General features: G+C 45.7%; 1 protein-coding gene across 7 annotated transcripts in view; it reads left to right on the forward strand.

Annotated features, from left to right (window-relative positions):
* Positions 1–5,290: 5,290 nt before the first annotated feature.
* ubr4 (ubiquitin protein ligase E3 component n-recognin 4) overlaps positions 5,291–16,938 on the forward strand; it is a gene marked incomplete at its 5' end in the record, with an annotated part of 51,689 nt that continues 40,041 nt past the window's right edge. For 5 of the 7 annotated variants that reach the window (XM_080854168.1, XM_080854169.1, XM_080854172.1 and 2 more), the window contains 18 exons: positions 5,291–5,415; positions 6,548–6,645; positions 6,986–7,089; positions 7,272–7,401; positions 9,116–9,255; positions 10,922–11,024; positions 11,192–11,333; positions 11,581–11,705; positions 12,022–12,149; positions 12,317–12,376; positions 12,488–12,678; positions 12,984–13,083; positions 13,393–13,530; positions 13,848–13,965; positions 14,878–15,065; positions 15,491–15,647; positions 15,817–15,902; positions 16,024–16,193. In XM_080854168.1, coding sequence (XP_080710294.1) covers positions 5,291–5,415; positions 6,548–6,645; positions 6,986–7,089; positions 7,272–7,401; positions 9,116–9,255; positions 10,922–11,024; positions 11,192–11,333; positions 11,581–11,705; positions 12,022–12,149; positions 12,317–12,376; positions 12,488–12,678; positions 12,984–13,083; positions 13,393–13,530; positions 13,848–13,965; positions 14,878–15,065; positions 15,491–15,647; positions 15,817–15,902; positions 16,024–16,193 — 2,303 coding nt within the window. Of the gene's footprint in view, positions 5,416–6,547; positions 6,646–6,985; positions 7,090–7,271; positions 7,402–9,115; positions 9,256–10,921; positions 11,025–11,191; positions 11,334–11,580; positions 11,706–12,021; positions 12,150–12,316; positions 12,377–12,487; positions 12,679–12,983; positions 13,090–13,392; positions 13,531–13,847; positions 13,966–14,532; positions 14,572–14,877; positions 15,066–15,490; positions 15,648–15,816; positions 15,903–16,023; positions 16,194–16,938 lie in introns of all 7 variants that reach the window. The other 2 variants (XM_080854171.1, XM_080854167.1) reach the window with 2 other exon arrangements.

Here is a 16,938-nt window from a genome sequence, read left to right on the forward strand (position 1 = left end):
ACGAAAAGAGGCTATCAGAGACTGCGTGCAGATGTTCAGACTAGGGAGGAAGGTTTCCTCCCTTCGCTGTCAGAAGCTCTTGGGTTTGATGGCAGCCGCAGCAGTGGCACGCCCCCTCGGGATGCTCCATGCGCGTCCATTTCAGGCATGGTATCTGTCATTGAAACTCGACTCCGCCAGAGACAAGTTTCGCTTGATCACGGTGGATCGCAGATGCTGGCAGGCCTTGACTGTATGGCGATCCCCGCATTTCCTCGCGGAAGCGGCTCCGCTCGGTGCAGTGGTGAGCCGCGTTATCGTCACCACAGACGCCTCCACTACAGGCTGGGGTGCGATATGCGAAGGATATTCGGTGAACGGGCTCTGGTCATCAACGCAAGCCACGTCACATATAAATGTGTTGGAACTGCGAAGCGGTGTTTCTAGCGCTTCGTCACTTCATTCACATTGTGGGCGGGCGTCACGTTCTCGTCAGAACAGACAACGTGTCCACCATGGCATACATAAATCGTCAAGGAGGGGTACGCTCTCCTGCGCTTTATCATTGGGCGAGCCGACTGCTCCTGTGGGCAGCGAAGCGCATTCGCTCTCTCAGGGCAGTGCATATTCCAGGCCGTCTCAATTACGGAGCCGACCTTCTGTCGAGGAGCAACCCTCAAGCTGCAGACTGGTGCCTTCACCGTCAGGTGATCGACCAGATTTGGCTTTGGTTTTACAGGGCGCAGGTGGATCTGTTTGCGAACAGAGAGAACACCCGCTGCCCTCTGTGGTTTTCGCTGGGGGGCGACAACCCTCCGTTAGGCGTAGACGCGCTGAGCCAGCAATGGCCCAACATGCGTCTTTACGCATTCCCTCCGATTCCTCTGCTACGTCAAGTAATCTGCAGAGTGAAGGAGGAGGGCTTGGAGTTGATATTAGTGGCGCCACATTGGCTCAATCAGCCATGGTTGACGGATCTTATCAGACTGTCAGTGCAGCCTCCGTGGGAGCTCCCTCTGCGCAGGGATCTCCTCTCACAGGCCCACGGGACGGTGTGGCACCCCAGGCCAGAGCTGTGGCAGCTCAGGGCCTGGCTCCTGAGAGGAACAGGCTCTTAGCGTCAGGCCTGTCAGATTCTGTGGTGAATACTATACAGAGCGCTCGGGTGTCGTCTACCCGATCTCTGTATACGCTCAAGTGGCGCATGTTCGAGCGATGGTGCGCTGCGCGCCAGCATGACCCTATCGAGTGCGCCTTGGGCATCATCTTAGAATTTTTGCAACAATTGTTTGATGATGGCAAAGCTGCTTCTACTATCAAAGTGTATTTAGCAGCCATTTCCGCCTGCCATATTGGCATTAACGGCAAATCTCCGGGTAGTCATCCATTGGCTTCACGCTTTATGGCTGGCATAAGGCGACTTAGAGTGCCTGTCAGGCACCTATTGCCCTCTTGGGATTTGCTAGTGGTGTTGCGGGTCCTCCGTTCGAGCCTCTAGAAATGGAGGACTTGAAGTTTGCGTCTTGGAAGACTGCGCTGCTCCTGGCACTGGTGTCTGCGAAGCGCGTTGGTGACATGCAAGCTCTGTCGGTCAGCCCGTCGTGCATTCAGTTTTCGATTGCCGGGGACAGGGTAGTATTGCGCCCTAACGCAGCATACACACCCAAGGTAGTGACGACTCCGTTTCGTAACCAGGTCATTGAGTTGGCCGTATTCTCGCCCCCTCCTTTCGCGTCAGCGGAGGAGGAGCGCTTGCACAAACTCTGCCCGGTGCGCGCTCTGCGTATTTATGTAGAGCGCACGGGTTCATTCAGGTAATCGGATCAGTTATTCGTATGCTTTGGTGCAAGCGCCAAAGGCAAACCCCTGGCAAAGTCGAGCCTCTCCCGGTGGCTGGTGGAGGCTGTCACTTTGTCATATACAAGTTTGTCGTTGGAACCCCCGGAGAAGCTTCGTGCGCATTCTACTCGTGGGGTTTCGTCATCCTGGGCCCTATTTAAGGGCATGTCAGTGGATGACATTTGCAAAGCTGCGAGCTGGAGCTCTCGCCACACCTTTATTAATTACTACATGTTGGATGTGGCGGAGCCTGGTTTCCTGCAGAGCGTGTTGCAGGCGAATGATCTGTGATCATATGCAACATGCAATGTTACTATCTGCGTGGCCGTCTCCCTTTATGGATTAAAGGCGGATGGCACAGATGGGTGTAAGTATTCATAAGCATGGGATCAGTGGTCCCGTTTTCTCTTATATTGAATCCTTCCCCGTTATAAGCACACTGCCGCCGCCACATGAACCTCTATGAGGGCGAGGCGACTGAGTTGGCGTGTGTTTACATATTTGGCCGTCACTGTTGCACGCGGGATTAGACACGGTCCCGTCAATCACATCGCAGTCCCACTGCGATAGGGAACATCTCGGTTATGGATATAACCTCGGTTCCCTGAGTTAGGGACCAGATGTGATATGGTTGCGTGCACAGTGCGTGTGTTTTTCTGGAGGCTCGAAGGCTCAGAGTCTTCAGAGACAGTGCGGCATATTCACCAGCAATATATAGACTCCTGAGGGGGCGGGCTCAGGGTGGTGATTTGCCGCAATTCGGCCTTCCGGCGTGAATAGAAAGTACTTCGATTGGTCAATGAACAGGTCATTTCCCGTCAATCACATCTGGTCCCTAACTCAGGGAACCGAGGTTATATCCATAACCGAGATGATTCTACAGCTGACCGGTTAACGCCCACTGACGTTTACGAAGAACGCCTTTGTTTTTTCAGAGAAGAAAATGTCACCAAAATCCATGCCTCTGTGGAAAGTACCAAAACCCCCTTACCTGTTCTAAAATCAGCGCAAACCACGGACGTACGTATTGTTTATTCAGGGAGAATTGACTGAGCAGGGCTCTTTGGCCTACGTGCTTAATATTACGGGGGAATTTAAAACCATACTGACAGAGTATTACAAACATTTCGACTCATTTATGAAATACTGTAACAAAAGGCAGATAAAACAGTGAATCAATGCTATGAATTCGCTTTGCACTTCCATAAATCATCAAAATCCTGCAATCGTCCTTGGAGGGGAAGTGACCTCAGAATTGCCTGCAGATTGTCAACAGGAGTAACAACATAGAACGATAGCTGTCTTTGAAAACAGCAGCTTTCCATCAAAACAATTGGAGAACAGTAAATTGACATTCTTTCTTGATTTAGCTTTCATTCTTTGCTCTTTTCCACTCCAGATCGTAGAAATTGGCGGGTTATCCTCGAGTATGTTTTCTAATTTTAAAACCAATGAAAACGAAAACCTGATTTTGGTGTTCAACAGCGAGTCAGACCAATTCTGAGGTCACTTCCCCTCCAAGGACGATTGCAGGATTTTGATGATTGAGGAAATAAATCAGCAACACCACTACTTTACCTTCAGATGTTTTACCGCACAATTAATCAGTGTGAGAAAAACAAATCAATTTAATTTGGCACTTCTCAAAAATGTCTGCCTCAAAGATGTGGCATCTACCAAACTGCTAACAGGGGACGCTACCCATGAACCTCTAGATGGGGTGTTCTTATCCTTGCTAAATAATGTATTGGACTCTGAATTGAAATGAATTTGCCCTTACTTAACAATAGCATTAACATTCTATAGGCCTATATCCTGCACCAGAGTAACTACATTGATTAAATGTGTCTCACCTTTGTTTAAATACTGTGTCTACAGTACATTAGTACATAATGTAGATGAAACTAAATCTGATCCTGGACTGTCCTGGAATGATTGTTAGGCACTATAAACCAACACCTAACCCACACCAAATAGTGGAATAAGGCCATCTTTGGGTTTCCAATCCAAAAGATTCCCATCCTTGCATGCATTTAATGTGTTCTCATACAGCGAGTCTTGCAGTCTGCAAACTGTTTCCATTGCCATCACAACTGCCATTCCAGAAGTAAAGGCATTCATTTAGCATTGTGTGATAATACCACTTCAGAGTGAACATCCACCTTGCCTCATCTTTTACAAGGGTGCACATCTGCAAAAGAGAAGCAAAACAAAAACATCTTATGGTGTGTAAAGCTTATACAGTTTAACGTATCACCATCTGATACTAGCCCAGAGTTAAGAATATTCAGCAAACTATACCTACCTTGGAGTGTTACAATAGTATCATTTTATTCCATGTGTTCATCCAGGTAAATTGGTAGATTCAATTGTTATAAAACAAACTTATATGATGTAATTTCTTTGTTATCATCCAAAATAATGTTAAGTGTATGGGTATTTTTCTGATATATGGGCAGCTGTGGAGAGCGTCCTCACAGGATGCATCTCCGTCTGGTACGGAAGCTGTACCGCTCAAGACCAGGCCAACCTACAGAGGGTGGTGCGCTCAGCTGAGAGCACTATGAGAGCACTATCAGAGCGTCCCTACCCAACGTGAATGACATCTATCACAAGAGGGTGGAGTCGAGGGCAAAAAGTATCAGGAGGGATGACACACACCCCAATGCCAGCCTCTTCACCCTGTTGCCGTCGGGTAGACACCTACGAAGCCTACACTCAAGGACTGAGAGACTTAAGAGAAGTTTTTATCCACAGGCAGTGAGACACTTAAATTCAAATTTTTAATTCAACACCTTATTTTTATTAGAGTTATTTTTAAATTTAATTTAATTTACATTTTTAATTTTATCTTCATAAATGAATTAATTAATTTTATATTTGATTTATTTTTGCACAGTGTGGAGCATATACCCTATGACATTTCACTTCAATTTATTGTATGTGACAAATAAAAACACTTGAACTTGAACTTGACCTTGAACTTGAACTTGAACGCGCTGTGTATTGAAGGGGCAGTGCGTTGTGTATTAAGGGGGCCGGTCTGGCAATAACTCCTGGGCCACTTTTTTCCGCCCCTGTTTGCACCAATTTTCCATAGAAAATTGCTGGTAGGTGTAGACCTATTTGGCGATAAAAACATTTCTGATTTCTGATTCTGATATTCTCAACTAACAGTGACATCTGTAGCCCACTGAAGATTGAACTAAAGATGCTGGTGTGAACTGAATTACTTCAAAAGCATGTATAGTGGTATAAGTGATGCTTTTGAGATGGCTGAAGAAGAACTGAATGAGAAATAGAAGGAACTTTAGTTTGGGGAAAACTAGAAGACGACGTCATTATTAAACGTCATTTCTTATTTCATCTTTTCACAAGTGTAAACTTATTTTAATGACGACACTTCCTGTTGTTTTGCGTGTAGTGATTAACCTCATTTCCTCCCTTGGATTTTCTAATAGAGAATCTCAAGATGGCGTCGAGTGGAGGAGATGGAGAACCTGAGTGGACCGCAGCTGTACGACCGCTTTTATCAGCGTCATACACAGCATTTGAAACGAAAGAGCTACCTCAGCTTATAGGATCGATCATTAACAGGTCAGATATTGCCATGTCTTGATATAAAATAAGCTTGGCGTCAAAGGAAACTGAAAGAATTTTGACTGTGAGTTAGCTAGCTATGCTATTTAGCAACCTGGTAGCTTTTGGCTATCGTTTTGATAGCTTGTCCATAGCGATCTAACTAGCACGGTTGCTACATGAGAATCTGCTTCATCATCAGGCCGAATTTAGGATCGTGCACTAGTCTACTGAGTCTATGAATACACACTTAAACCATTAAAGGCTTAGCATTGCCAACAGGTAGGAAATATTCACCCGCTGGCTGCTGTCAAACCATGAAGAAAGATTTCCAAATCAGTAACTAACTAACTAGCTAGCTAGCTGTCCATCAACATAGCTGGCAGAAATGTAAATAGCTAGCTAACGTTACTGAGAGGGCTAGCTAGGTGTCTAGCTATTACAAGCTAGCTAGCAATCTGTTTGGGAGTGACAAGAAATGGTGCAAGGAGGGGTTGTTGGCTTGTCAGTTTCCATTTCGTGAAAACGAAAGCATTTGCCTTCCCCCAAGGTGTTGAGCTTGTTATCGCTTCTAATTAAAATGTGGTATGGTTGACTGAAGTAGGCAAAATCATCTGTCGACGTGTGTTGTCACCGTGGAGCAAATTCGTTTTTCCTATATGATTGGCATTGAAGATGTCAGTGGAGTTATGAACCGCAGCTAGCTTCTAAGTGATGTCTAGTTGTGTGCGTCGCTTGTTCGCACTCAACGAGTTTACAGTCTAGCTTTGTGGTGTTTGTGGCGTTGCTAACAGCATTTCTATAACAAACCAGCCGTAGTTCATTGCTATGCAAGCATGCCTAAGCAACCCATGGAAGTATTTCAGTACCAGGACTTAATTTGACGTTAATAACACTTGCGGGCCATGACAGCTATTGCACTTTCAGGACTATTTTGTATTCAGAACAATATTAGGCTGTCTTCTTACAAATTTGCTTGCTAAAGAAATAGCTATCATGCAACTCCATAGTTATGTTGTTTTTCATATTTCTGTTCTGTCTACATTGCCCAGTGCATAGTACCTTGAGCAGTGGCGGTATGCAGCCTTATTTTTTTTTTCTGATGACACTGATTACATTTGTTAAAGTTATTTTAACGTATTTCTTGCAGTGAATCAGAGATTCTACACCATGACAAACAATATGAGCCGTTCTACTCATCATTTGTGGCACTCTCAGCACATTACATCACCACAGTATGTGGACAAAGTATGTATCCTGTTGCCTCCTCTGTTGTGTTTGTGATTATGTGGCTTGTACTTTTTTAAGTAATAATAATTTCTTGCTTGGTCATTGAAAAGGCTATTATTTGGTTATTGTAAGTGGACTTTCTTTGCCATTGTGTGACCTAAACACATGGAGAAACTGCCAGAATTTGTAAGAGAGAACTTAAAACACATCATCATCAACTATATTATGAATTTATATTCCGCTCAAGAGTGGGAATGTTTAAGCAAATGTGAAATATTTCAATTCAATGAATAATTAAATGTATGTATATACATGTGATACCATGTCATTTCTCATTTGTTTCTCGTCTTGCCTCCAGTCCCTAGAAATCAGTTGCTGTCGGTAGCAGCCGCCTGTAAAGTATTGATTGAATTCTCTCTGCTGCGGCTGGAAAACCCAGATGAAGCATGTGCAGTTTCACAGGTGCGTGGCTCCCTTTCCAGCAGTCAAACCCATGTAGCAGTTCGAACTGCAATTAGAAAAGCAATGTCCAAATAACATTGACGTTTACTCAATGCTGTATTTATACGTCCAGTCCAGGCACTGTATTTATTACTGTACACTGTGAATAACTCGTTTTCCCTGTTTTGTCTTTGCCCCTGCAGAAGCACCTGATCTTGTTAATAAAGGGCCTCTGCACAGGCTGCAGTCGTCTGGATCGAACAGAGATCATCACCTTCACCGCTATGATGAAGTCTGCCAAACTCCCTCAGACAGTGAAGACGCTCTCAGACGGTGAGTGTTTGGGTTGACGTGGGAGTTGGCTGTGCCGGTGCCTCTCTTCTCTGGATGCATGCAGAAACTTGGAACAGTAAACTGCTGATGCCTGCTATTACCTTGAGACCTTTATGCAAACATCTGACATTTAACTGTGATCAAACCAAGTTTGGACTGGGCTTTTGTTTGCCTGTTTAAGTGACAACCTGTCCTATGCCTCTGAGGTAGATCCCAGTGATATTACCTGCCAGTCAATGTCAAACTGGAGCATGGCGGATTTGCAGTCAGGGCACAGTTGTGGCACAGAGGAATATGCTTCAGTAGTCTCAAGTGATTGTGTGACCTGATTATTAAATGACTGCTCTACTTGTTCTGTTTCGGCAGTATTTTCCACAATCACAGTAGGGCAGGGATCAGATATGTTAGTTTGACATTGTGAGTGGAACAACTCCACACTTACCCATACTTCTGGAGAAAATAAACCAAATGAGGCTCCACTTCCCACTTATTTCTCACTGTACACTCTTCTCATTGATCATGGAGGTGAAAATAGAAAGGGAAGGGATGCCAGAGAAGGCTGGAGTGTGTGTTATCACACGGTGGTAATGAGCTCCTAGATCTTGCTTGGCTGCCATACAGCTTGTGGTGGTTAAGGCCAAAACTGGAGATCTGCTGTTGGAGTGAGATTGGCGTCGGGTTTCCCCAGGCTTCAAACTTGACAAAAGACAGCGGATGCTCCTGGGGTTGGCAAAGAGGAGAGCTAAAGTAATGTCAGGAGCAGCAGGCTGGGGTGGCAGGAGATGTTGGTACATTGCCTGCTGAGATGAGAGAGAGAAGGAGTGATTGAATGTCATTTTACATGAGCAGCTGAACACAGGAAGTGTTTTTGTCAGTCTTTCAAAAGTGTGACCTATCCATACTGAAATAGACTACAATATCTGTTCATTTGTTTGTTATAAGCATTCAGTCCAGGAACCTTTAGTCAACTCACCCATTTGATCTGAGAGGGAATCCTGTGCATGCAGGTCTGGTCTGGATCCGCGGTCATTTATCCACCAGCTTCTCATGCAGTTAGTTGCTCAAAGTCCAGATCACGTACCCGCTTCAATCTCATGTGTGCAGAGGAAGACAGAGGTCTGCCACAGTGGGGCTAAAGCAAAGTTGTAGAGTGTGGAAGTAAAATGTAACTGTGTTGCTGTTGTTGCGCTGCTGACCTTTATGCAAAATATGCAAATATTATTGGCTGTGTGTGTGTGACATGGAGTCAGCTGCCCCAGAATTGGCTATGCTGAAATGCCAGTCTGTTTTACAATCAAGCTCATCATGTGACTCCATTTATGTACCAATCTGTTTATATTTGAATTACATTTCTTTTTTGCAATTTAACAATTTTAGTGTAATAAAATGTAGCTAGGCAAGAAGATTGTCCCACGTTAAATGGCTTTAGAATGCCGTTTCCTATCCGAGTGTATTAGCCTGTGTGGTTTCTCTTCTCTTTAGCGGTGCCAGGCTGGCAGAAAGGCAGCTTTGTTTGCCTCTGTCTCTGTCGGGGGGGAATTGCAGTCTCACGTTTCCAGATGGGTGCTCTCAGCACTGCAATGGGGATAAGCTGAGCTCAGCTGATACTCTGTCTGCTCTCTCTCTCTCTCTGTGTCTGTGTGTCTGTGTGTCTGTGTGTCTGTGTGTCTGTGTGTCTGTGTGTCTGTGTGTCTGTGTGTGTGATCGATCACAGTGGAGGACCAGAAGGAGATCCCCTCCCCAGTGAACCCAGAGCTGCGACACAAAGAAGTGCAAATGAACTTTTCCAATCAGCTGACCTCAGTATTCAACCCAGACATCACCATCTTGGCCTCTCCCACTCCGCACATGCAGGTCAGTGATTGGTATATGTTGTTTGGAAGGCTTACAAACAAACACCCTGACGATTTAAACAATTAAAGCTACAATTATTATCGTTGTGCATTGCTTGTAATTGCGTTTCATTATGTGACACATTTAAATGAGGTAATGCTTCTATGAAACAGGACATTTAAAAAATCCACACTGGAAATCACAGTATTGTCCCACCTTGAAATCAGCAACTAGAGATGGGCATGAGTAATGAAGTACCCCCAAGTGAACGCAATGACTGATCATGATCAACATGATAGTTTATATACCTCAACCATTGCATTGTAGGACATCAACCGTCCATTCATTCAGAGTCAGAGAGCAGAATTGCAGGCAGGGATTTTTATAATGTGACATTTGACTGTTATCGAGTGAGGAAGTAGAGCAAATGGATTAAGTGGAGTGTACAAAGTAACATAAAGACAGGTGAGTGTACAAATGAATGTGCACAAATAGCCTCTCTGACTCAACTTGGCTGCCTAGTGACCGTATCCGTAGCTTGGCAACGCTTCATGCCACAAATTCAAGTTGGGATATGTTTAGGGGGCAGAGAATGAAGAAACAACATAGACATCACTTTGTAGCACAAGCTAGCTACCAATGGCTTGGAGAACGTGCAGTGAAGTGTGGAAACCCTTTGACAAAATTGAAAACAGTTGTAAATACAGTACATTGCAAGTTATACAGCGCAAGGCTCTCAGATAACTCTACTACTAGTGCAAATGCGCCATCACTTCACATTTTAACACAAAATGTCAAGCAAAAAGGAATCAGAATCAGAAACAGATTTATTGTCAAGTAGGTATCCGCCTACCTGAAATTTGCTCTGGTGCATGGGTGCATACAGTAAACAAAAAAAATCATAAACATAGACACACACACAATTAGTACTACACATAACATAAAACATAGAAACACTCTAAGTACTACACATGCCATAAGTACTACAGAACACAGTATGGAAACAGATCTATATATATAAGAAAAGAGTGTATATAAAAAAGTAAAGTGAGAGGTAAACTGCCCAGTGCTTTGCAGGTGTGCAAAAGTGAGTGTGCAATGTGCAATGTAAAGGAGTGAAATGTGAGTTAACATAACTCAGACTTGGGGTGTGGGGGGTGGGGGAGGGGCAAGAGTCCAAGACAGGTGGGGATCCCGGACCTTGTTGATGAGGCCAGCTGCAGTTGGGAAAAAGCTGTTTTTGTGACGTAAGGTCGAGGACCTCGAAGAGTTTGTGACCCGGGTGGGAGGGATCGGCTGCGATCTTACCTGCCCGCCTCAGGGTCCTAGAGGCAAACAGGTCCTGTAGAGATGGCAGATTGCAGCCAATCACCTTTTCAGCAGTGCGGATGATACGCTGCAGGAGGATGCTAGCCAGACACGAACGATGTATTTTATTACAGTCTTACACGCAATGCCAAAAGAGTTGAGAGGTCAACACAGCTAATTGCGAAATTCGTAGCCAAAGATTTGCTGGTGATTTACCTACACTTGTTGCAAGATCAATCCCTGCCCCCGGATTACGAGTACTCAGACTTGTTTGTTTTCCCTGTCTAGTACTAGAGCTGGCAATGTGACCAAATCCCACATCCCTAAGCCCTGCATGTCTGTAATGTGAGCTAAACTGATCGCATGGTGCTCTTTGCAGGCTGAGAGTGAGTGTGATGAGCAGTCCACGACAGACCAGGCAACTCAGGCCAAAATGAAGAATGCCTTCATCTCCCAAAATGTGTCCAGTTTACAAGAGCTAGGTGAGTACCCATGGACTTCACTGCAAGGCTGAAATGGTTTCCTCTTCTGGGCCCCAAGGCATGCAGACCAGCTCTGTTTCCCCACCTGAGTGTTTGGTCAGAGGGCCATGTTTGCTCAGTGTGTGTGTGTGTGTGTGTGTGTGTGTGTGTGTGTTCCTTGTTGGCAGGCGGGTCAGAGAAGCTGCTGCGTGTGTGCCTCAACCTGCCCTACTTCTTGCGCTACATCAACCGCTTCCAGGATGCCGTGTCGGCCAACTCTTTTTTCATCATGCCGGCCACTGTGGCCGACGCCACAGCCGTTCGGAATGGGTGAGTGAGATTAGTGAGGTCATAGCTGAGAACCAATCCAGCAGGGCAATTTACAAGCAGAGCTAATAACAGCTAGAGTGTTTTTGTTTGTTTGAGATTAGTGGCTTGAACACTCATTTTTGTAAGGAAATTAAGGACTTTTGTCACCTTTGATGGCTAAGGCTAGCCTGCCATGCAGCTCCTTTTTTGGAGATTCATGTGGGAGCACATACAAGTGCTGAAAGTTGTATGTTCTTGTCCCCCTCAGCTTTCACTCCCTGGTGATTGACGTGACCATGGCCTTGGATACTCTCTCCCTGCCTGTGCTGGAGCCTCTGACTCCTGGGAGACTACTTGACGTGACTGTGCTAGCACTCAGCTGCCTCTACGCCGGTACGCTTCTCATGACTCTCTCACATTCATTCCAATCATGTATCTAGGAGACCAAGGTTGTCTTGGCATCAATGTACATTTTAATTTCCCAACTGTACCACAGTGAACATTGTTTGTTTTGAATTAGAATAAAGTACGTTTCTGACACAACAGGTTTTGTTTCATACCTCCAGTATGAAATTGTAGTAATAATCAGTAGTTTATCATCGGGGGCAGCACTGTTCCTTCCTTTCTCCTGTGATCCCAGCCCTGGTTTCATAACAAGCGATCCCAGGATGGTCCACTTCCTGTAATAACAGCTGGCTCCCTCCCTCAGGTGTGAGTGTGGCCACCTGCATGGCCATCCTGCAGGTGGGCAGCGGCCTTCAGCTCCGCTCCACTGGTGCCACCGGCTCCAAAGAGGAGGACTACGAAAACGACGCCGCCACCATCGTACAGAAATGCGTAAGTCAAAACCCCTTAAACCATTTAGAGCTGTGTGAACCAGACAGACATACATGTCCTAGCAACATTTACTATTGTAGTTTGGATGATTTAAGATTTGTTTTTATTTAGGTTCATTTTTTATCAGATTTCTCATGTTGCTTTCTCTTGCACTTGTACGTAAACAGCTGGAGATCTATGACATGATCGGTCAGGCCATCAGCAACTCACGCAGAGCAGGAGGAGAGGTGAGCCCAGAATAAATCCCTCATCTCAATGCTACCACTGCATATCTCTTAAATCACTGGTAGTCTAATGCTTAGGACTGGAATCACGTGTTTGTCGTTATTGTCCCACAGCACTTCCAGAACTTCCAGCTGCTGGGCGCCTGGTGCCTGCTGAACAGCCTGTACCTCATCCTCAACCTGAGCCCCACCGCGCTGGCAGACAAAGGGAAAGAGAAGGACCCGCTAGCGGCGCTGCGAGTCCGAGATATCGCCACACGCACCAAAGACGGAGCAGGATCCCCCAAGCTGGGTCCAGGGAAGGGGTACGGAGTTCTTTTCTGCGATTTAGAATTCCTTGTTGTCATTTTGCAGATGTGCTGTGTGTGTTTAGTTCTTCCAGGCTCAAGGTCATTTTTTAAACTTATTTGGTAACTTTGACTAAGGACTTTGATTCGTTAGACCAGTTGTGTGCTAGTACAGACGCATAGGAACATGGTTGGGGGAAATACTTGCTGTGGTAGAGCTCCAGTATTTATTTTCATTTTTTTGACACCTCTTTAGTGTAGTTATAGTAACTAATGTGGCCAGAGAGCTTCACTAAATTACATTCATGTTGTCGGTCTTGAAGGCACCAAGGGTTTGGAGTCCTCTCAGTCATCTTGGCCAACCACTCCATCAAGCTGCTCACCTCCCTGTTCCAGGACCTGCAAGTAGAGGCTCTACACAGGGTACAGGTCATTCCAGCTGCTATTTCTTACTCCCATTATCAAAAATTCTGCTCTTTGTGTCTGTTCTGTGTAAAACTGTTATGTTGGGCTTTTCAACAACTATACTTTAGTCTATGCTGTGCTGAGTTCGAAATAATGTAAATCTTTAATAATTAATGTTCAGTAGGGACATTGGAAACATTTCAACTTTGGATTCTTATACATAGCTGAATACAAAGAAGTTTTAAAGAATTTCTTTGCTTAGAGAGTTGTGTTTTAAAGAGCTTTCTGAAGCGTATAGCTGTGTGTGTGTGTGTGTGTCTGTCACAGGGTTGGGCGAGCGACGGCCCCCCAGCGGAGCTCAGCATCATGGCCCAGAGCACCTCCATCCAGAGGGTGCAGCGGCTCATCGACTCCGTGCCCCTCACCAACCTCCTCTTCACTCTGCTCTCCACCTCTTACAAGAAGGTATGTGTCAACACTGCACACAGATAGGAAGTTGGACAGTCTGAGTCCATTAAAGTCAAGTCCACTCAGGTTGTTTCAGGCCACGCTGAGGGGAATTGTGTGTGTGTGTGTGTGTGTGTGTGTGTGTGTGTGTGTGTGTGTTATGAACTGTCTGACTCCCTGGGCGACTGTAAATACATTTATTTTAGGAAATGACAAGTTTGGGAAGATAATATGATGTCATTGTTGTTGAATGAGTAAAACTCTTGGTTCTCTCTCTCTCTCTCTCTTTATCTCATTCGCTCTCTCTCTCTCCCTCGCTCTCTTCTGGTGCCCAGGCTTGTGTGCTCCAGAGACAGAGGAAAGGCTCCGTAAGCAGCGACGCCAGCGCCTCCACCGACTCCAACACCTACTACGAGGACGACTTCAGCAGCACGGAGGAAGACAGCAGCCAGGGTAGGAGCAGCAGCACAACCCGGCCACCTGGGTGTCTTCTCACATGACCGCTACTCATCTGAAGCAGTGGTTGTAATGGACCCCTATTCAAGCTAGACTTCTTTTCAGCACAATTAACAGCAATAGCTGATGTGCTACATGAGCTAAAACTGTGTACTTGAGATGTTGTTCCTGATCATTCAGTATCACCATTGAAGCAAAGCCGAAAAGAATTCTGTGTAAGTGCTAGACCACAGGAGTGCTAGTTAGATGAATGCAGCTGTTGTGTGTCTGACGGAGTTAGCGTCAAGGTTCAGGAAAGGCAGCATCAGGAAAGCCATTTTGAGGTGCCTCCTGTGTACTGGAGGCTGCGCTTCCCCTGGGGAAGTTAGACGGAGCAGAGTCAGGGAAGACGAGAGCTTAGACACCACGGAGGAAAGTCAGTCCAGCTTAGAGGTGCCAGGTCAGTTTTGTGTATATTTTCTGACCACCACTGCTGCAGATTTGGTGTGCTATGACTCTTGCTACCTGCCTGCCCATGGGCTCTGTGGGCTGCAGCCATAGTGACAGTGTTTACTATTTCAGCAGAGAGAAGACAGGAGAGGACAAGAGCAGCTTGTATCTCAGGTCAGGAGCATTTTCATGTCCCTTAGGCCCTTCTCAGACTGCTAGTGCTCAGCACGCTGACGCACGCTGTCTGCACCATGCAATGCACTCGCTCGCTTTATTGTGGTACCCCTCGCAATAAAGACTTAAATAGTGTTTGTCTCACACACTACCCCTAAACCCCACTCAACCCACCCCCACCACCCCTTCCCCCCAGCCAGCTTGTAGAAGCAGTAGTGATATCTCTCTGTCTGGATGTGACCGCTCTGATTGTGGATCTGATGTGGTCGAGCTGAGTTTTGGTGTGTGTGCTTTCTCTCGCTGCAGACGATGACAGCGAGCCCATTTTGGGGCTGTGGTTCGAGGAGACCATCTCCCCCAGCAAGGAGAAAGTGGCCCCTCCGCCGCCTCCTCCCCCTCCGCCGCTGGAGACCTCGCCCAGGCTGAAGAGCCCCAGCAAGCAGGCGCCTGGAGAGAACGGCAACATCCTGGCCAGCCGCAAGGACCCAGAGCTGGTGAGGCCGTCAGCGCCAGTTTGTTTTGTGTTGGTGGTGTAACATGATGAATCTCATTCTGCACCCTGCACCCTTCCCCATCCTTCCTCCAGTTTTGGGTTTGGGTTGATGTATTATGGGTTGTGGAATTAGCATAAAACCACCTAGAAACAGCATGCACATGTCCCACTTGGACGAAATTATCGATCAAGCAATGGCAGAGGTTGAACACTAACAAACTTCATCAATCAAATCAACTGCTTATACGAAATGCTATTTATTATTCATTAAATAGTTATCAAATAGTATACCATATTAAATAGTAAATATATTTGAATATATAAGTCAATATTATAATTATATAATGCATAAATAAAATAACTTATTCAATAGTATACTGTACTATAACTAGTAGTACTGATGGTTTGATGTCTTTGGAATTCCAGTTTTTGAGCTTGGCCTCCAGCATCCTGAACTTCATCACCACCTCCATGCTGAAGTCCAGGAACAACTTCATCAGGAACTACCTGAGTGTGTCCCTGACCGAGCAACACATGGCCACTCTGGCCAGCATCATCAAGGACGTGGACAAAGACGTCAAAGGTGAGTGGAGTGCTCTCAATCTGTATGTTGTGCTATGTAAGCCTTGTTCATAGTTTGAATTGTTGTGTGTTGATCTAGGGTCAGGATTAGTTTATTCAGAGGTCTGTAGTATGCGTTTTTCTTCACCAAATAAGACAAACTTGATGAACTCCTCCATGTCTTCTGTTAGGGTCCTCTGATGATGAGTTTGCATCAGCTCTGTATCACTTCAACCACTCCCTAGTGACATCAGACCTGCCATCACCAGCACTGCAGGTGAGAATCACATCAAAAACATCATCCTTTTCAACATTCCTTTTCATACACACAGTTGTCTAATATGATATGCCACTCCTCTGAGTGTTTTATTGATTTTTTGTTTGTTTGTTTCCCATAGAACACCCTGCTGCAGCAGCTGGGAGTGGCCCCGTTCTCGGAGGGCCCCTGGCCTATGTACATTCACCCCCAGTCCCTGTCTGTGCTGTCCAGGCTGCTGCTCATCTGGCAGCACAAGGCCAGCCAGCAGGGGGACCCCGACGTGCCAGAGTGCATGAAGGTCTGGGAGAGGTAAGTCACGACCACAAACACACACACACACACACACACACACACACCTGTGGAATGGCCTATGGCAGGGGTCGGAAATAGGCGGACCGCGGTTCGGGTCTGGACACAACTGAGGTTGTCTCCGGACCAAGGCACAATTGCAAAAAAAAAAATAATAATAATAATACAAAAAAAAAAAAAAAATGTTTAAATAATTTTGACCAAGCGGTTTTAACAACTGATGTTTGGGTGACTTTTATAAACCCTTTATATACATTAAATTAACCATAACTTTATGGTTAGCTATGTTTTTGTTTAAACTTTATAATGCCAGTAGCCAATCAGATCATAGCCTACTCTATGCAGCACGGGCTCGCTGTTAAAGCTACGAGCTGTGGGACTGGTGCACACACGAGCTGCAGACAAATTGACTGAAGAAAAGAGTGCGTGTGAGTTGAGAGGGAAAGCAAAGCAAGATTCATTGCAGTTCGCGGTTGAAGAGAAAGATAGCATGCTCTAAGAAGAGAAAGGTAGACAGTGTGAACCGAGCTTTCAAAGAGGAGTGGACAGACGTGTACATGTTCATTCTGCCTGTGCGCAGCTCTAAGCCTGTGTGCCTGATATGCTCTGAGACGGTGGCACTCGTCAAAAGCAGCAACGAGAAACGCCACTACGATATGGAGCACAAAGACTTTGATCAAAATAACCCTCTCAAATCAGAACTGCGAGCACAGAAAATACATGATCTTAAAGCCCAGTATGCCCA

The sequence above is a fragment of the Sprattus sprattus genome (genome assembly GCF_963457725.1).
Source record: "Sprattus sprattus genome assembly, chromosome: 16".
Taxonomy (NCBI): Eukaryota; Metazoa; Chordata; class Actinopteri; order Clupeiformes; family Clupeidae; genus Sprattus; species Sprattus sprattus.